The sequence below is a fragment of the Hemibagrus wyckioides genome, linkage group LG20 (assembly GCF_019097595.1).
Source record: "Hemibagrus wyckioides isolate EC202008001 linkage group LG20, SWU_Hwy_1.0, whole genome shotgun sequence".
In the NCBI taxonomy this organism is placed as follows: Eukaryota; Metazoa; Chordata; class Actinopteri; order Siluriformes; family Bagridae; genus Hemibagrus; species Hemibagrus wyckioides.
The window spans coordinates 18,502,468-18,522,847 of NC_080729.1; the positions used below are offsets into that span (position 1 = coordinate 18,502,468).

Here is a 20,380-nt window from a genome sequence, read left to right on the forward strand (position 1 = left end):
TCTCTAAGGGTGCTTTAGCAGGTGTGTGTGTGTGTGTGTGTGTGTGTGTGTGTGTGTGTGTGTGTGTGACAGCTCACAGGCTTGTGCATGTACAGAATGTTGGAAACTAAAGGTCACGCCCACAATTGACTCAAAATTAAAAAAGTCTAAAAAACAAACATGAGAATTGCTTTCTCTGTCTTTTTTTATCAGTCTTTCTCAGTTTAGGTTTATTGCAGAAGAGAAGAGAAGATTGAAGAAGAGAAGACTGAAGAAGAGAAGAGAAGAGAAGAGAAGAGTGAAGAAGAGTAGAGAAGAGAAGACTGAAGAAGAGAAGAGAAGAGAAGATTGAAGAAGAGAAGAGAAGAGAAGAAATGAGAGGAAAAAAATGGAGAGGAGGAAAAGAGAGAGAAGAGAAGAGAAGAGAAGAGAAAAGAAGAGAAGAAACAAGAGGAAAAAAATGGAGAGGAGGAAAAGAGAGGAGAGAAGTGACTATGAGAAGAGAGGAGTGAAAATGGAGTGAAGAAAAAAGGAGGAGAGGAGTGAAAATGGAGAGAAGAGAAGAGTAATAAATAGTAAAAAATAAAAGAGAAAACAATAAAAAAAATCACTCAAAAAATTAATAATTATTCTATTAATGAATTAAATAAAAACCTAAAATTATATATATATATATATATATATATATATATATATATATATATATATATATATATATATATATATATATATACATTTTTTAAAGAATAAATAAATTATATAAATAAATATATATAATAACAAATATTAATAATTATTAATTAAGTAGATATTTAAAGGCTGGCTGACTAATAATTAAATAAATAAATGAATAATTTGCCTTTTTAGCTATTTTTTATATAATTGCTGCTTATTTTATGAAGAAACAATGTGTTCAATTTTAAAAATGAGAAATCTACCACATGATCCTTCACCTTGATGAGTACATGCAGAGAATTAGCCATTAGCATGTCCTGAAGAAAACTGCTCTCGTCTGTAGCATCCATGTAAGGCTCCAGGCCATGTAGCAGAGTGACTAGCATGCTACATGCACCTAGAAACACAACAAAGAATCCATATAATTTAATGACACACACACACACACACACACAAACACACACTTTGTCTAACTGTCTTTGGACACTGAGTAACAGAATTCTACACAGGAAGTGAAGTGCTAAGTCCGGCTAACTGTTTACGCTGCATTCGATTCATATTGAGTTCTGACAAATTTAAAGCAGCAATAAACAAACCTGACCCTTAAAATGCTTCTACCGCTCGAGATAGCTGGAGGAGCATATTGTCTAGGTTACTTACTGACTAGTAACAAATGAAACAGTGAAAGCTAAAAGAAGCTACCGTAGTCTTTATACTGGCATCGTGTAAATCCCTTAATCTGAAAATTAATTAGAGCATGTAGACGTCTAAAAAGAAAGTCCTGAGCGAAACAGGAGACATGAGAACATTAGAGATTAACTGTGGCACTTTTTCTGACCACAAGCTTCAAAATTTTTGGCTTGGTTGTCTCCTCAGAGAAATTTGGGAACGGTGAAACAAGATAATGGCAATGGATTCCAAAACTAGCATGACTTGCTAATACTGTTTGCTAGGTTGGATGTAGTTTGCACACTTTTCTGGACGTGAGTTTCAGAATCATGGCTTGGTTGTTTCTTCGCACTTTTGTGTAGCTGTATTTGTAGATATTTATTTTCACCTGTACGAACTACCAGATGTAGCAAAACTAGCAAAACATCTCTAAGATGTGGCTAATATCACAGGATACAATGAGTCTGGAATATTTTGTACACTTTTCCGGCTACATGTTGGCTCATAAGACAAATTTTTGAACTCGGATTCTAAAAACTAGCATAACAATAAATCGTATCAATGCTGTTCGCTAGGATGTAGTTAACTTCATGGGATTTGAAGCGCCTAGGATTTTTGCACACTTTTCTGGCTGTGAGCTTCGGAATTGTGGCTTGGTTGTTTCTTCACACTTCTGTGTATTTGTACTTTTCACCCATACAAACAACCAGATGTAGCGAAACCTTTCTAAAATATGGCTAATATCACGATATACAAAGGGACTGGAATATTTTGTACTCTTTTCTGGCCACATGCTTCAGAATATTGGCTTGGTTGGCTCCTCAGACTAATTTACGAACTCAATGGATTCCAAAAACTAGCATGACAAAAAATCTTGCTAATGTTGTTCGCTAGAGGTGGTCACGAGCTTCAGAATCGTGGCTTGGTTGTTTCTTGGTTGTTTTGTCAACTTCCAGATGTAGCAAAACGTTTCTAAGATGTGGCTAATATCACGATATACAAAGCGACTGGAATCTATTGTACACTTTTCTGGCTACGTGCTTTAGAATCTTGGCTTGGCTGGCTCTTTACAGTTTTATGTCTTTCTGATGTCCATCTTTGAACACAATGACACATTAGATAGACACCGGATTTCAAAACTAGCATAACATAAAAACACTTCGCTAGAATGTACTAGCTTAAGTCACTGGATATGAAGCATGTCATATCTTTTATACTGTACATTCTTCTGACCCCGAGCTTCAGAATCTTGGCTTGGTTGTACTGTAATTCCAGCTTGAAAATTCTTATCTTATTTCTCTCGGTTTTAATACTGAATGGAGAGACAGGAGTAAAGAAAATGTCCTGGATTCCTGTCAGCACGTTTTCGAAATCTTTACGATTCCAGGAGCACATGGCGCACTCGCTGAGGAAAGGGAAAATTGGACTGCTCTTCCTGTATCCCAACTCATGAGAGGATTGTTCAAGGGGCAAAAATAAATCATTATGCGTACCAACACGTCTGCCAATCATTTCCTTGGATTATTAAATTTAATTTAAGGAAAAAGGTACCAGATCTGCCACTCTCCACGAAGCAAACTTCCAGACTGCTTCAGAGCGTCCAAACGTAACAAATCTCCTCATTAACCTCGCCAGTAAAGCTGCATTGGATAAACATGGATGGATGTGTGCAGCGAGTGTGGTACAGACATCCCAGGTGTGTGTTCTGCAGGACCGCCGAGATCCAGATTTACAGCTCCGGTTACTGAAGGCTTCTTTGAGCCTGGCTAACTCCCCACACTGTAGCTCTTTCTTACTCCCAAGTGCAGGCCTATATCACGCGTGGTCATCCGGAGAACGGCCAGAAGCAGCTGCAGTCCACCTGCTCAACTCCTCCATGTCTGATTTAAGGCGAAACTCCATCCAGAATGCTAAAGATATTAGCAGGAATAGGTCAAGGCAGCTGGACTTGTAAATGTTTCAAACTAATTCAGCAGGCTTCTTTCGTTTTACTGATAAAAAACTGATGAAGAAATGGCGAAGAACTTTAGATAAGTCCAGTCGCATGTCTTCAAGTCCAGTCGCAATTCATTGGCTAAAAGACAAGCTGTTAATTTCCGTTATCCATCCAACTTCCTGCGCTGGTCTGCTCAACAATGCTCCTTTCAGCCAGATTCCTCACTATAGATTCACATTATCTATCCATCCTATCTTCTGTTCAACTTTTCAACTCTAATGTCCTCTGCCATCCCGCTTGACATCCCTCTATCCATCCAATCTTTTCTGCAGCCTGTTTAACATTTCATTATCCATCCAATCTCTTTTACCATCCTGATTCCAATCTCATCCATCTGATCTTCTCTCCAGCATTTTCAACATTTCTCCATCCATCCAATCTCCTCTACCATCTCGATTGACATTGCTCCACCCATCCAATCTTCTCTCTAGCCTGATCAACATTTCTCCATCCATCCATCCATGCAATCTTCTCTACCATCCCACTTGACATCCCTCCATCCATCCAATCTTTATTCCACTATGTCCACCCACTCTCATCTACCAACCTTCTCAACATTTCTTCATCAATCCAAACTCCTCTACCATCTTGCTTGATATCCCTTCCTTCATCCAAACTTCTCTCCAGCCTTTTCAAACATTTCTCCATCCATCCAACCCCCTCTAATCTTCATTCCTCCATGCCTGATATCCCTTCATCCATCCACTCTCATCTACCCACCTTCTCAACATTTCTTTATCAATCCAATCTTCTTTCTTCAGACTGTTCCATATCCCTCCATCCATCCAATCATTTCTCCATCCATCCATCCATCCATCCATCCATCTAAACTCCTCTACCATCCCGCTTTAAATCTTATCCATCCAGTCTTTTCTCCAGCCTGTTCAACATTTCTCTGTCCATCCATCCAATCTCCTCTACCATCCCGCTTGATATCCTTCTATCTAGCTAATCTTTTTTTCAACGTTTGATATCCATCCATCCATGCATCCATCCGCTGTCATCTACCAACCTCCTCAACATTTCATCATAAATCCAAACTTTTTTCCATGATATACCTCCATCCATCCATCCATCCATCTATCCATCCATCCTCTTCCTTAGCCTCTTTGATATCTCTATCTATCTTCTCTACTGGTTTCCCATCTATTGATCCTCAATCCATTATTCTATTCATCTTCTTTCCCATCCACTCAGCATCAACTAATAGGCTACTCACTCTCTCTCTCTCTCTCTCTCTCTCTCTCTCTCTCTCCATCCACCTGAACTCTCTCCTCTACTGACCTGTTTTGATACTCTTCCATCCACCCAACCTCTGGGTGTTACATTCTGTGATCATACGGTTTATATTAAACATTTATTTAAAAATAAAACAACAACCTCAGAACATATTTCTGGCTTGCGTTATGTTGTAGCACCACAACCTTCACAATTTATTCCGATTCTGTTATTCCAGGCTGAGTGAAAACTTACTCTGGTGATGAGTAGAGGTGCACATCATTGCTTCTGAACGCTGAAGGGTGGGAAGAGAGCAGGATTCGGTATCGCAGCCCATGCAGAAAATAAAGTGTACTAATGATAAATTTGACAAAGGCTTTAGCCCTGAACTTTCAGAACGTTCAGCTCATAAATACTAAACAATCAGAAACAGGCGTTGGCTGAAATAGATGATTATGAGCTGATCGAAAAACGAGATTGTATGATATAAAAAATGAAAATGACATAATTTCCTACTTACGTGCTCTGTAGTCCAGAAGCCAAGACGTGTTTGGTACCTGATGTTCACTTCTTTTGATCTGATTTGATGTCTTTCAAACTTTCACCGGCTCCACATCCTTTCAATGGCAATACTGCCACCTGGTGGACAAACTACATCATGTCATACAGAGAGTTAGACAAAGCTTTCATCATGAAAAATTAACGTTATATTCTATATTCTGTAGCTTCTTTAGTGTTTAGTGTCATTTCCCAATAGTGCATGGACCCCTCAGATCACTGCCAACCTTCATTATATGCATTACATTATATGCTGGATATAATTTGCTTTTAATCAGCATTTCTTCAAAGTCTAACCTTTTACAGTAAATAAATTGTCTTTATTCGGGCACATTAAATGAATCTCAAGCCTTTCTGTTTCTCACAGGAGACATTTTAAGTAGTAGAAAGGCTTAAAAATGGACCTGGAAGTCTAGGAAGATCTGAAATTGGCATATTCAGTGCCACACTATTGATATGGCTGTTAATTACACTATATAAACAGATGAGGATACTAAACTATTTGACATGTAAAGGCCACAGACACATATTTAAAAAGTTTTTCCCACTACTTGGCTAGGTTGAGGCTTATTATTTAACATAAAATGTGAAGAAACATGTTTCATAATCATCCATCAATAACTGATTTGCTTCCCCAAAGCCGACAGAATATTAATGTAATCCTTATTCTGTACAGTTCATATCCAAATCCGTATACTGTGCGCTTGATCTGTGCATTTAATACTGCTAATTTATTTCCTTTTTCACATTCTTTCATAACATGATGTAATTCTAAATACAGAGATTGCACACACATATTGTGGTATTGTGCACTGAGTACTAAAATCAGAGAATTTGAAACAAAATAAATGCTTACTTACAGTCCAGGCTGATGATTCTGAATTGAGTCGCAACGGTTTTGCCCCCGAGTCACTTATCAATACTGACCCAGTTACAAACCAGTGACAACATCAGCCCCAACATCGATATACCTCAATAAATACGACACACAATGACGGCTTAATCTGAGAGATCTTTATCAGTTCTGTGACTTTGTTCAATTTATTTCAAAGGGATTAAAAATGTTAAGAATTTTACAGTGATTTTTGGCTTGGCTAAAAAGGGGACAACATTTTAAATGAGATTTTTAGATTAAAAAAAAAAACAAAGTATGACAATATATTATAAAAAGAAAAAGACCTAATACAAAAAAAATGCATTTTTTTAAAAGGTAAAATAAAACTGTTGATTCATTTTTGTTTGCTGATTGATTCCTCCACCTCATCGCAATGCCAAGAAGTTTGGAGTCAACTCTGAAACTGATTCCAGGAATTCCAGGTGAAACGACGTCGACGAAATTCCACGCAGTAACTCAATAATTTTTTTTTTTTTAAAAAAACAAAGCCTCTTGCAGTAGAATTTGGGTTTGTTCTCTTTTTTTCCAAGTTGATTCCTTGCATGGACAGGACGGTGGCTTAGTGGTTAGCACTGTTGCCTCACAGCAAGAAGGTCCTGGGTTTGACTCCTGGGTTCGAACAGGCAGGGGCCTTTCTGTGTGGAGTTTGCATGTTCTCCCCGTGCCTATGTAGGTTTACTCCCGGTACTCTGGTTTCCTCCTGCAGTCCAAAAATATGTTAATTGGTGATTCTAAATTGCCCATAGGAGTGAGTGTGTGTGGTTGTCTGTCTATATGTGGCCCTGATGGACTGGTGACCTGTCCAGGGTTTACCCCTACCTTTACCCAATGTGTGCTGGGATAGGCTCCAGCAGATCCCTGTGACCTTAATTAGGAATAAAGCGGGTAGAGACAGTGGATGGATTCCTTGCACTCATTTAAAGACTTGTTTTTTAAAAAAAAAGAATCAAACTAGATCATAGTCATTACTGAGGATGATTTCAGGTGTTTCATGTGAAACTAGAATTTCAATTCAACACAATAATCGATTTCGTAAACATTTAATGACTGATTCCGCAAACTGAATCGTCCGAAAGAGTCATTTAAAAAGAATCGAATTTACAGTGTTTTGATCCCATTGTATGTCGTTTTTTTTTACATTTTATGTTTTAGTTAGTTTTTTTTCTTTACAAAGTAAACACTTTAGAAGAATTGGCTTTAACATGTGGAGGAAGGATTTTTGTCAGACAGTGCCATCGGACTATCAGAATTTATGCCTTTACATAGTGGATTTCAATCAAAATAACTGTGCAGAATCGATTTTAAAGTTAGGAGTCAACTCTCTAATCCCAGTTGCCGAGTGAATAGAGATTCGAATCTATTCAGAATCAAGTGTTTCATGTGAAACTAGAATTTCAATTCAACACAATAATCGATTTCGAAAAAAATAATGTGACTGATTCTGCAAACTGAATCATCCGAATCATTTAAAGAGTCGTTTAAAAAGAATCGAACCTATAGTGTTTTTAATCCCAGGAATATTGGAGTCGACTCTGATTCTTTACTGAATCGACGAGTCCATAGAGTGATCTTTCAGAAAAAACTAATTCCGTTTTCACTAAAAACAATGATAATTGTTTTCAATAATTGTTACACGCTGTTATTCATAATTAACAACGTAATTTGGATAGCTGATGCTAGCTAAATTGCGTTAGCTTCTTCATGTAGCTTTTCGATGCTTCAGCGTTGTTGACGTTGTTTTATTGTTTTCATTTTAGGTTTTATGGTTGTTGTTTTTAACAAAGTAAATACTTTGGAAGAACTGGCTTTAACATGTGGAGGAAGACTGTGATTATTGTCAGACGGTGGCGTCGGACTAACAGAATTTATGCCTTTACATACTGGATTTGAATCAAACTAACTATACAGAGTCGATTCCGAAGTTTGGAGTCAACTCTCTAATTCCAATTGCCGAGTGAATAGAGATTCGACTCGATTCAGAACCGACTCCCAGATCTAGTGAATCACTTTGGTGAATCGTCCATCACCGTTGCGGGGCGCTACTGGGTAAACCGAAGAGATGATGATGATGATGGACCTTCGGCTTTCTCCCGAATAGCAAAAGCGGCTTTACAACTTTTCAGTTTTTCCTTTAAGATTTTATATTCACACACACACACGCAGAGATACTGAGACTGTCTGTGAGGCTTTAGATCAAGCTGAGCGTTAAAACTCGAACTGAAACGCCCTCACATTAAACACGGCTTTAATGGTAATGCATGCACGGAAACAACCGAGACTCACTGATGGGTAAACATATAACATTTATTTTTACCTCAACATTTCTCATATTTTATGTCGTTTTATCATCCTGAGCAACTCCATACATTTGCAGGAGCCCGAATGAGTTCACACTGCGGGCCAGAAAAAATATAATTTGGGCTTCACATTGGGGAAAAAAGTGAATCACTTTAATAATGTGGAAGTGCTAGCAAAGCGAGCTAGCTTTTATATGCGCAAAAGTTAACCGACGCTGCTTCCTCATAAACTTTTTCCCTTATTTTTCCACAGGTGTAACGAGCGAAGGGATTATCAGTCTTACCAGGTAAGTTTAAAACTAGCTAGAAATCGAATATATACTATGTAGGGGCTAAGATTCGGGATATAATCTCTTAAAGTAAAGTATTTAGCCAGACAAGCTAAGCTAAGCTAGCAAGATACGGGCCTGTGTGTACTTTGCGTATCGCTAGCAATGCTAGGCAAAAGCTTGGGCTGAGTCCTAAATGCCGTTTCTCTCCCTATATAAGTTCACTCTTTAGCGCGTGAGGACGCGGCTTTTGCACCCTACGTAGCGCACTTCATATCTAACGTCGACGTATTTGGAATTTGGCCCTTGGTATTTTTTCTTTTTAATTCAGCTTAGTAGCTAGCTAGCGAGTCTTTTTGTTGTTGTTGTTTTTTAATGCAGTTGATTTTAAGATTGTTGTCTGGCAGCAAAGAGGAAAAAAAAGATTTTGTATTGAATTGTATCTCAAGAAAAAGATAAATAATATTTAGTATTAGTAATGTAGTGAAATAGTTTCATAAGCAAGTGTGTCATGCAGCAATTCATGCACAATGCAAAACTGAAAGTGGTTATTAAGGACGGTTATGGAATAAATAAATAAACCCCACTCTTCAGGGGTGTTTTAATGCTCTTAGGTTTTAATGTAAGGTTCTGTAAATGGTGTCTCATATCAAGGTTCTTCTAATCATTCACAGACCCTCAAGTACCAATCCAAAAGTCACTCTGCCAACGAGCACCGTCATGACAAGCTCCACAACTCCTCGGACCAAACCCCGCCGAGCAAGATGCTGCGGCGCTCCGACAGTCCCGACAGCAAGCGAGGTGATGGAGACGGGAGAACGCCTCACGCAAACCGACCCAAAGAGAGCAGTAAGTCCTGACCAGGAGGACTGAAAATCCCTGTATCATGGCTTCAAGTTCTCCTCAGACGGTGCTGAATCCCACAAGTGCACTCTTAAACATCAGCTGATCTGGCTTTGCCGTGTTTCCGTGCACATATCTGTATCACTTAATACTAAACGGCAAAAGGTAGCAACAAGTCGGGAGAATAGTTGCTGAAGCACATTTTTAGGGTTTCCAGGAACGCTCATTAACAGTAATTCCAGTTGCAAGTGAACGCAGCATCAGTGCCTGCTGTGGTCATTCATTTTCAGGTTTCTTTCCGTGTGTTACAGTAATTTGGTTGTGTGACTCTTGTTATTGATTTTTTTTTTTCCTGACCAGTCCTATCCGTTTAGTTTTGCTGCCTTCAGTGTTCTTCTAATCAGTTGATTTCAGTTAGTTGTCAATAAAATACAAACTACATTGCATTAGATTATTTTCCAATAGCACCGCATCCCTATATCCCGTTTTATTCCTTAGAATAAATAAGAGCATGAGTGTTGTAAACGAGTGCATTAAATAATAACACTGTGTGTTTCATCCATTTATAGTTCAGTTTCAGTGTTGTGGATGAGAAAATGAATTTTAGTTTATGATCTCACTTATGTTATCGCAGCTGTTATTACCAGCCTTCATTTCTCTCTCTCTCTCTCTCTCACTCTCACTCACATTCCCATATTCCCTCTCTCACACTTGATCACATCCCTTTCTCTCTCTCTCTCTCTCTCTCTCTCTCTCTCTCTCTCTCGCACTCTCACACACATACTCTCACGTTTCTTATGTTTCTTTATTCCCTCTCTCTCGCACTCGGTCACATCCTTCTCTGTCTCTCTCTCTCACACACACATTTCTTCATTCCGTCTCTCTCGCACCTGGTCACTTCCCACTCTCACTCACTCTATTTCTATCTCTTACTCTTACTCTCTCTCACGTTCCCTCATTCTCTTTCTCGCGCTCGGTCATCTCTCTCTCTCTGTCTCTCTCTCTGTCTCTCTCTCACTTTCCCCCATTCCGTCTCTCACACTCGGTCAAGTCCATTCCTCTATTTCACACACTCTTTCTCTCACTCACATTCTCTCATTCCCTCTCTCACACTCGGTCATACCCCCCACCCACCCCCTCTCACTCGCTCTCTCTCCCTCTCCTACACGCTCTCTCTCACTCACATTCCCTCATTCCCTCTCTTGCACTCGGTCACATCCCTCTCTCTCTCTCTCTGTCTCTCTAAGTTGATTGTGTGGTAAGGTGTAAATCTTTCAGCTGACAGATGAATAACACTGAACTTGTCCATAATTCTAACCTCTCAGAGATGAAGTTATAAAGTATCTTAATATTATTTAGGTGATTTCACCGTAACCAGCATAACAATTAAGCCAAAAACCTCATCTTTGATAAACGGTGTGCCAAAGCTCGAGATATCTTTTTACTAATTTGGGAAAAGCGAGCATCAGTGAACTTTATAAGTCAGGATTTATGGGTCAGTAGACGAAGAGCCTTGTTGTGTCGCAAGCACTTCGGCTCGCCACATGAAGACTCGTGAAGCTGAGGGTTCGTTTTTCTTTCTTCCAGGCACCAGCTCTTCTCCACATGAGAACTCTGTCAATCACGGCCACCACAGCGCCAACTCTCACCCACTTCCACCCAAATGTGCAGAGATGGTAAGCGCCCTAACGCATTCTGCATGCTTTATTCCTCTTATGCCAGAGCAGCTCAACAATCCACATCATACGTTATATCCGTTTACTTTTGTAGATCATCCACAAAACAGCTCATCAGTTTGTTCTCGCACTGTTCTCATTTCCTCCGTTTAATTAAGCTGTTATAGATTAGTATTTGATTCACTGAACGAATTACTGCTGTGTATCGTTTATTTAACCTGTATTGAAGGAGTCTCCAGTGTCAAAACTTCCTGATATCTAGACGTTGATTTAAGAACTGTATCATGTGAATATATGTCTAAATAATTTATGGTTAAACGTGAGATTTCGGCTCTTGTTCGTGTCGACGGTTTTGTTCATTAGGTGTAGCTTCTCTGTACGTAGCTGACATCTCTCTCTCTCTCTCTCTCTCTCTCTCTGTACGTTTTCTCTCCGGCAGCGTGATCCGGCTGACGACTGGTCCGAACACATCAGCTCGTCAGGAAAGAAATACTACTACAACTGCAGAACAGAGGTGTCACAGTGGGAGAAGCCCAAGGAATGGCTGGAGAGGTGAGCAGCACATTGTGTATATTCAATAATAAATAAAAGCATTGTTGCAGTAAATCCTAATCGTGTCTCATCTCCGTTTTAGAGAGCAGCGACAGAAGGAAGCCTCTAAGGCCGTTGTGGTCAACAGTTTTCCCAAAGACAGAGATTACAGACAGGAGGCCATGCAGGCGGCCGCTGCCACTGCCGTCACTGCTATGAGTAAGGACGCGACTGGTTCACGGGATTGTTCTTTTATAAATGTCATTATAACCAATAAAGCAGCGCTGTTTCGTATTCAGTACATCTCCTGCATATGCGTTCATCTTCCTCAAGCCTTTCTCATATTTTGGAGTGTTACTACTCTACCGCGTGGTGGTGGTGGTAGCATCATGTCGAGCGGTAGCATTGCTTCTGTTGCTAATATACTAGTAATCCAGACATAATGGTGGTGAAATATTTTTTAACAATTTCTCAGTAACCCAGCAAACATGTATTAATTTCCCCTTTCCACCTTCAGTTAGATCTTATTGAATCATGATGCAATTTATTTGTATTTAAGTCCTTTTTCTATAAACCCAGAAATGTGGAAGGTCTTGATGAAGATGAATTCTTCAGTAAGACGCTGTATGTTGTGTATTAGTTTGTTTATTGTCCCGTTATCGTAACTCATCATGCTTACAAAGTTTTTATTTCATTATATTTTATACAGACAGTGTTATCATCTGCGTTGTGTAGCTTTTGATGGTTCAGTGGTGATAAAAATATAAAAAATAGGGCAGGAACTCGCAATAATTTTAAGGTTTGAAGCTCAATTTTAATTACATTTAAATGCATTTTTGGCACGTCTCTCTCTCTTTCAGTCTCTCTCTCTCTCGCTCTCTCTCTCTCACGTTCCCTCATTCCCTGTCTCGCACTCGGTCACATCTCTCTCGCTCTCTCTCTCTCACGTTCCCTCATTCCCTGTCTCGCACTCGGTCACATCTCTCTCTCTCTTTCTCTCTCTCTCTCTTACTCTCTCTCTCACTCACGTTCCCTCGTCATATCTCTCTCTTACTCTCTCTCTCTCTCTCTCTCTCACTCACGTTCCCTCGTCACATCTCTCTCTCTCTCTCTCTCACGTTCCCTCATTCCCTGTCTCGCACTCGGTCACATCTCTCTCTCTCTCTCTCTCTCTCTCTCTCTCTCTCTTTCTCTCTCTCTCTCTCTCTCTCTCTTTCTCTCTCTCTCTCTCTCTCTCTCTCTCTCTTTCTTTCTCTCTCTCTCTCTCTCTCTCTCTCTCTCTTACTCTCTCTCTCACTCACGTTCCCTCGTCACATCTCTCTCTCTCTCTCTCTCACGTTCCCTCATTCCCTGTCTCGCACTCGGTCACATCTCTCTCTTTCTCTCTCTCTCTTTCTCTCTCTCTCTCTCTCTCTCTCTCTCTCTTACTCTCTCACTCACGTTCCCTCGTCACATCTCTCTCTCTCTCTCTCTCTCTCTTACTCTCTCTCTCACTCACGTTCCCTCATTCCATCTCTCTCACTCGGTCACCTCTCTCTCACTCACTCATGTTCCCTCATTCCATCTCTTGCACTCAGTCACGTCTTTTTTGGATCAGAAAATAAAATTATAAAATGAGAAATGTACACTGAACACAAAGCGAAGCATCTATTATTCCTCTTCTTTAGATAAATAAATATGGAGCTTGTTTTCCAAAAGCTTTATATGTTGTTGATGACATGATTGAGCATCATTTAGTAGTATTCTGTGTTTAGAGTGAATATTGGAGGAATGTTAGTTTGTGTAGATGTCTCTAAAACGTGTCCATCCGTCCTCAGAGCCCGCTCCGTCTGAGAAGGCGTCGTCTCACTGCACGTTCACCCAGGCGTCCTGCAGCACCTCCGGCGGCCTGAATGTCTCCAACACTCCCGGTTCGTCCACGTCGTCCTCGTCGCACTCCTCGGCTCTCCTGCAGGACCCGGCTCTCCTCAGGCAGCTGCTTCCGGCGCTCCAGGCCACGCTGCACATCAACAACTCCAGCGTGGACATGGCCAAGATCAACGAGGGTGAGTTGAACACCGCACCCGCCTTCTAGCAGTGTGGAAAAATTTCCGCTGGCTCGCTGATCAGAGTGGACAGGACGTGCTTGTGGCTTTTCAGTGCAGTGCTTGCTTTTACCGTTACAGTGCAGTGGCCAGGCGATAATCAGCAGCGTGCAGCACAGTGATAACGCTCGTAAAAATGTGCTACACTCGTCATTGAGCTGTGATTAGTCGTTTGTTTCTGGGTCAGGAACACAACACTCTGGGGCATGCTGTTTTAGGAAAATAATCAGCGGCATGGTGGTGTGATGCGGTCATTAAGCGAATATGCTTATCAATAATGTCAGGACTGTGTGTTGTGCTTGACTAATGATCACGAGCATGAAGTAAATCAGTCTCTCACCTTTTTGGAAATTCAGTGGAAGAATTTTAGTTGTTGAAAAGAGACCCAGTCAGTTCGTTTTTAAATAATATTTTTTATCCGTTAAGAGTTATGTTTAATGCTGATCCTGTTATCATGTGTGTCATCACTGGACAGATTCCTTTTAGATCTATAACGCTTTCTGCCAGTAGGGGGCAGTATACACCTTCTTTTTTTTTTTTTTAAATATATATTTTGCATTCAGTCTGTGTGTGTTAAAGATTAAGCAAAGCAAATCCTAATTTTATGTCCGTAATAGTTCATGCTCTGGCGCTGGTTATGTATCTGAAGCAGCATGCCTCAAAGTGTTTTATTCCTCTCGGTTTGCCAACACTAACCATTTTCATCAGTTAAATACGTGGAACATTTGTGGTATAGCAGCTATATACATCACTCTCTCTCCCTCGTCATTCTCTCTCTCTCTTTTAACGTTAACAAGCCAAAAATTCACAGCTTTTCCTGTTAGACGTAAAGCACCGACACTGGAGACTCCTTCCGTAAATCATCTCCTCGCAAGAAAACCTCAGCGTTTAGACAATCACACGATCTTTGTGTATGTCGTTACTATAGAAACAATAACGTAATAGAACAGGCGTGTCAATATAAGCATGTTTTGCTGTCCAATCCACTGTTATAGGAGATTAATCAAGCGGGTTTAGTTTGAGGTTAGAGGACGCTTGTGTGCACCTATGGTCTGAGATCTTGCATAAACTTTGCCAGTGTCTGCAAAATAAGCTCTGCATGTTTCAAGCATTCCCATGGGCCAGGGTCAAGTTTAATAAGTAGTTAGTCAATTTTTGTCCTCACATGGTGGTGTGAAATGTATAGACATTTGAGCCTGATCTTGTCTTTGTGCAATTGCTTTCAGTGTGTAACCTTGCTTTGACTGTGTTTGTGTGTGTGTTTGTTTCTCTCTCTCTCTCTCTCTCTCTCTCTCTTTGTGTGTTTTTCCTTCTCCAAGTCCTCACAGCTGCTGTCACCCAAGCTTCCTTACAGTCTATGCTTCATAAACTTCTCACTGCTGGACCGTCTGCTTTCAACATCACTGCTCTGCTTTCCCAAGCCGCTCAGTTGTCCACACAAGGTAAAGCGCCTGCCGTCCCAGGTTTCTCCACGTTTCTAAATAACGAACAGAACCTCAGCCCACAGAATAATAATCGCTCTAGTGCATGAAAGCTGAGTGAAAGATTCTGGAAAGATGATTTAACAATTCTGTACATACTATAGCTTCATCCTCTTTTTCTGGCAGGAACTGCTACATGTGACTAATTTGTCAACCTTAAATAAAAAAATATATGTACACCGACAGGCATGACATTATGAACAGTGTCAGGTGAAGTGAATAAGACTGATGTCCTCATCATGGACCCTGTTAGTGGGTGGGATATATTAGACAGCAAGCGAACATTTTGTCCTCAAAGTTGATGTTAGAAGCAGGAAAAATGGACAAGTGTAAGGATTTGAGCTTTGAGTTTGACGAAGGGCCAAATTGTGATGGCTAGACCACTGGATCAGAGCATCTCCAAAACGGCAGCTCTTGTGAGGTGTTCCCGGTCCGCAGTGGTCAGTATCTATCAAAAGTATCCTTTAAGTCTTGTAAGTATATTTTATGTCCTGTAACTGCCCCACCTCACAACTTACAGGACTTAAAGGCTCTGCTGCTAACATCTTGGTGCCAGATACCACAACACACCTCCAGGGATCTAGTGGAGTCCATGCCTCGACGGGTCAGGGCTGTTTCGGCAGCAAAAAGTGGGGACCAACGCAATATTAGGTGTTATGCCTGATCATTGTATATAAATAGACGACTTCATGGCTACCATAAGAACTATATGAACAAAAGTATGTGCACACCTGACCGTCACACCCTTATGTGCGTGCTTATGAACGTCCAGTTCCGGGTTTAGTCCCCTGTTTGCTGGAGCTTTTCCGGGAAGGAATTTTCAATAGATGTTGGAGCTTGACTGTAAGGGTTTGTGATCATTCAGCTACAAGAGATCAGACTCTGATAGTGAGGAGACTCCAGTTCATCCCAGATGGTTTTCAGAAGGTCTTCATGGAGCTTTTGTCCTGCTGCATCAGTGTTTGTCTCTTAGTTCCAGTGAAGGGAAATTATAACGCTACATCAAACCTAGACATTCTGTACAGTTCCAGTTTTGAGGAAGAGCCACATATGAGCGTGATGGTCAGGGGTGCGCAAACATTTGGCTGTGTAGCGTTTATTGCTAGTGCAACGAGGCAACACAAACAGTGAAGCTAGCTACAGGATGTATGTATTGTGTTTGACTAGAACTACAATGTTTTTTTTGTCTATTTCTACCAAAATCAAATGGGAATGCTTTCTGTATACAGGCGCAGGAATTAATGCTCAGAGCCAAGTCTAACATTCTATATTGGAGCAAATTGTTAAATCTAATCACGTCACTTTATTACCCCCCCCCCCCCCCACGCTGCTCAACCCTCCTCCCTTTTGCATCAGTAATCGTTGCTCCACCTCTTGTTGCTGTAAAGATTTCTGGACACTTGATCATGACCATCGGTGTTAATGCAGGATGAGTCTCAATGCTGGAAATGGATCAGAAATCAATCTGCAGCACTGTTTACTAAACACTGCTATAAAAAGTATTTTATCAGTTTCTAAAATTCACGTTGTTTACGATCCACAGCTCAGCAGCCGAGCCAGTCGCCCATATCCGTGACTCCTGATGCCTCATCGCCCAAGTCCTGCCTCGTGTCTCCCCGAGTCAGCACGCCTCAGACGAACAGCATGGCCTCGAAACCTCTCCCGAATGCCAGCTCTCTGCCGACTCAAATCAAGGTCAGTGCTCAGACACCAATCCACTCTTACCTTCGTCATCGTGACGGTCTCACGTTACAGATATCGATCTTCAGAACACCAACACGCAGACTCCAGCGTCCTTTTTAACACCAAAACAAACGGGTGTTTTCTTTCTATCTTTCTTTTTCAGGTTAGCGACTCGGCGGTGAAATCAGCGCTCCAGCACTCCTCGGACAAAGCGCCGGACGTCGAGGACCCGAGGCTTCAAAGGCAAAAGTAACGCTTCTTCTTTACACCTCATCCTGTTTTGGTTTAATCGTTCAGCAAAATGTTTTCTACGTGAAAACGAAACCCAGACAAAACAGCAGTGTGTTCGTTTTAACCTCATTATAAAGGTTTTTAAACACGTTCGGGTTTCCGACTTTTTTTTTTCACCGGAGTTTGAACTTTTCTCCACCTAATTTTTGTTTAGTTTCATTGACATGTTATGAAAGGCCAAATTAAAACAAAAGCAGAGTGACTTATTATATGTTGTACTCTGGCGCCATCTTCTGGTTCTACCTGGTACTTTTTATGGCGGAATGGTTTGAAAGTACCCTTTGAAGTTTTATGAAGATTTATTCGTATACACCGATCAAGGTATAACATTATGAGCACTGCCAGGTGAAGTGAATAAGACTGATGATCTCCTCATCATGGACCCTGTTAGTGGGTGGGATATATTAGGCAGCAAGTCAACATTTTGTCCTCAAAGTTGATGTTAGAAGCAGGAAAAATGGACAAGTGTAAGGATTTGAGCTTTGAGTTTGACGAAGGGCCGGATTGTGATGGCTAGACCACTGGATCAGAGCATCTCCAAAACTGTAGCTCTTGTGGGGTGTTCCCGGTCTGCAGTGGTCAGTATCTATCAAAATTGGTCCAAGGAAGGAACAGTGGTGAACCAGAGACAGGGTCATGGGCGGTGAAGGCTCACTGATGGATGTGGAGAGTGAAGGTTGGCCCGTGTGATCCGATCCAACAGACGAGCTACTGTTGCTCAAATTGCTATAGAAGTTAATGCTGGTTCTGATAGAAAGGTGTCAGAGGTGCTGTTTTGGCAGCAAAAGGGGGAGCAACACAATATTATACAGGTGGTCATAATGTTATGCCTGGTTGGTGTATTTAAAAGGTGTAGAAGCGCTTTAATTTCTGGAAGTTTCCTGTTTCACTTTGCATGCATGTTTTGAGATCGGAATCCCCTGTCCTTTTTCCTCACAGCAGCCAAGGGCCGCTGAGTTCAGGGCCGAACGGGTGCCTGTTGAATAACAGCGCGCCTGCGTGTCCTCCAACCACCTTCAGCCCGTCACTAGCACTGCACTTCAACGAGAATCTCATCCGACATGTTCAGAGCTGGCCTTCAGACCACGTAGAGAAGCAGGTGATGCTCCCCTTTTGCTTTTTTTTTTGTGTGTATGAAGTTAAAGCAAAGAAATCGTCTAGAACGCTGCACTCAGACATCACCCAGATGAGCGCGGGTTTATTTTTAAATCTGGTTTCATTCAAGGTTTCTTCATGTTGTCTCAGGATTTTTTTTAAATTAATTAATTAATTAATTTATTGGAGGAGGGTTGTCATTAGGGATACATGCATACATTTAAATCTGAAATAATCCATTACATTTATTGTTAAAAGTAAGCTTGCTACAGAGATTATTAATTCATTATTATTATTATTATTATTATTATTATTACTCGTGACAGAATATTGCCAATTTCATCCTGTCATAAATCTCCTTATATTCATTTGCTGACTTTAATCACTTTTCATTTGAACCTTGTGTCCATTTTGTGTATCTTGGCTTTTCTCACCTTTCTTCCAACCTGAGATGTGATTGGTTGAGAGTAAGAAAAATAAACCCTTGCTGTGAAAGCAGCATCATGGTTCTCACGCGTTTCCTCTGTGTCTGATCCGTCAGGCGGCGCGGTTACGCGAGGAGGTTCACAACATGGGCAGCATGAACATGTCTGAGATCTGCGTGGAGCTGAAAAAGCTGCGCTCTCTGGTGCGAGTGTGTGAGATCCAGGCCACGCTGAGAGAGCAGAGGTAAGCATCGTATCGATGGCGAGATTTCATCCGCTCCGGGATCAGGAACTGGTCATTAGAAGATCAGGAAGAACATTAGTGGATGATGTGTGTATAGGCAGGAAGGAAATATCTTTCAATGGGTAACACACATGCCCAGGAGTCATATAAACAAACGGTTTGAACAGTGTAGTCTCTCTCTGTGTCTGAAGCCTTCATAGAAATTATGTCGATTTTTTTAAAAAATGACAGAAAATGTAATGTAATAAAACTATAAATTAATTTCACTGGCATATCTTGTTAAGAATTTTGGCCTAAAATTATTTATTTATGGAAATATTTAGTTATACCGATCAGGCATAACATTCTAAGCAGTGCCAGGTGAAGACAGGTCAGGGCTGTTAAGCAGGTGGTCATAATGTTATGCCTGATCGGTGCATTACCGTGTCCTCCTTACACCCCTGTTACACATTTTTCACTTTGCTCCCGAAGGCTCCATGTTTCATTTAAATCTTTATTTGCGACGTTCAGCTTCATTCTAACAGACTCCACTTCCCCCTTCTCCTCCAACAGGATCCTCTTCTTGAGACAAGAGATCAAGGAGCTCGAGAAACTGAAGAACCAGAACTCCTTCATGGTTTGAGAAGCAGTGATGTCGGGTAAAGCAAAAGGAACTCAGCAGCTGGCTGCCTTTTTCTGAACCGTGGACCTACAGACTGGACTGGACTGGACTTTCTCTCCAAAGCTGGAGAACCAAAAAAAAAAAAAAAAAAAGAAAATAAAAAGCTCACCAATGGTCACGCTGTTTGCTACACAAAACCCCAAGGTTCATCCACAGATTCATCGTTGTACATACACCTCTCTATATCCAACAGCAAAACAAAACACGATAGGGCGGCATGCGGGGAAGCTCCCGGGGGGGAAAAAAAAACCCAGCGGTTTATTTAGGGTGATGAGGAAATGAACCCTTGGATAAACTGCGTGATTAAATTTGCGCCGCAACTTTCGGTTCATTTCCAGTCTCACAGGCTCGTCGTTTAGGATTTTTCCAATCTGCTTTCACAAAGCGTGCGCATCCTTCGTGGAGACAGGACGGATAGATCTGTCCTAAATAAACAAAAGCTGTTTATCCGGTCAGAGAGGATCCTGTCTCGTTACTTGTCATGTTTAATGTGCTTCAGTATGGCCTTGACTTTTTCTACTAATTTTTTGTTCTTTTTTTTTTGTTTTTTTTTTTTACATGTGTATTAGGTCATCTGAGGTCAAAAACGTTCCCTTGCCACGTGCTTCTAGAGTAACATCCGTACACCCTGACAATTCTCCACCCCGGTTTCCACACCTTCAGGCGTCTGTTATGATTTACGACAGCATTTGCACTAACTGATTTGATATGAACCCACTTTGTGTATCTTTAACCCAACTTATCCGCTGTAAGTACTTAACGAGGCTCAATCCATTAAACCTCATTTTGCCTCTGTGTCTGTCCTCGCTG

The 20,380-nt window shown here is 40.9% G+C and overlaps 1 protein-coding gene across 2 annotated transcripts; it reads left to right on the forward strand.

The window, feature by feature from the left end:
* The first annotated feature begins 8,012 nt into the window (after positions 1-8,012).
* On the forward strand, positions 8,013-20,365 carry wacb (WW domain containing adaptor with coiled-coil b). 2 transcript variants are annotated; one of them, XM_058418169.1, is made up of 13 exons: positions 8,013-8,279; positions 8,541-8,574; positions 9,231-9,405; positions 10,987-11,075; positions 11,515-11,627; positions 11,710-11,825; positions 13,424-13,651; positions 15,010-15,132; positions 16,715-16,866; positions 17,018-17,103; positions 18,085-18,244; positions 18,782-18,909; positions 19,462-20,365. In XM_058418169.1, exons 1-13 carry the CDS (start codon positions 8,239-8,241, stop codon positions 19,529-19,531), a joined length of 1,515 nt encoding a protein of 504 aa, XP_058274152.1. In that variant the 5' UTR covers positions 8,013-8,238; the 3' UTR covers positions 19,532-20,365. The 2 variants fall into 2 exon arrangements, with proteins under 2 accessions (XP_058274152.1, XP_058274153.1); XM_058418170.1 differs by lacking the exon at positions 15,010-15,132.
* The last annotated feature ends 15 nt before the right edge of the window (positions 20,366-20,380 follow it).

Coding starts and splice junctions, on each gene's coding strand:
- wacb (XM_058418169.1), top strand. CDS start 8,239: ATGGTAATGCATGCACGGAAACAACCGAGACTCACTGATGG. Junction 9,406..10,986: donor AAACCGACCCAAAGAGAGCA/GTAAGTCCTGAC, acceptor TCTTTCTTCCAG/GCACCAGCTCTTCTCCACAT. Junction 11,826..13,423: donor CACTGCCGTCACTGCTATGA/GTAAGGACGCGA, acceptor ATCCGTCCTCAG/AGCCCGCTCCGTCTGAGAAG.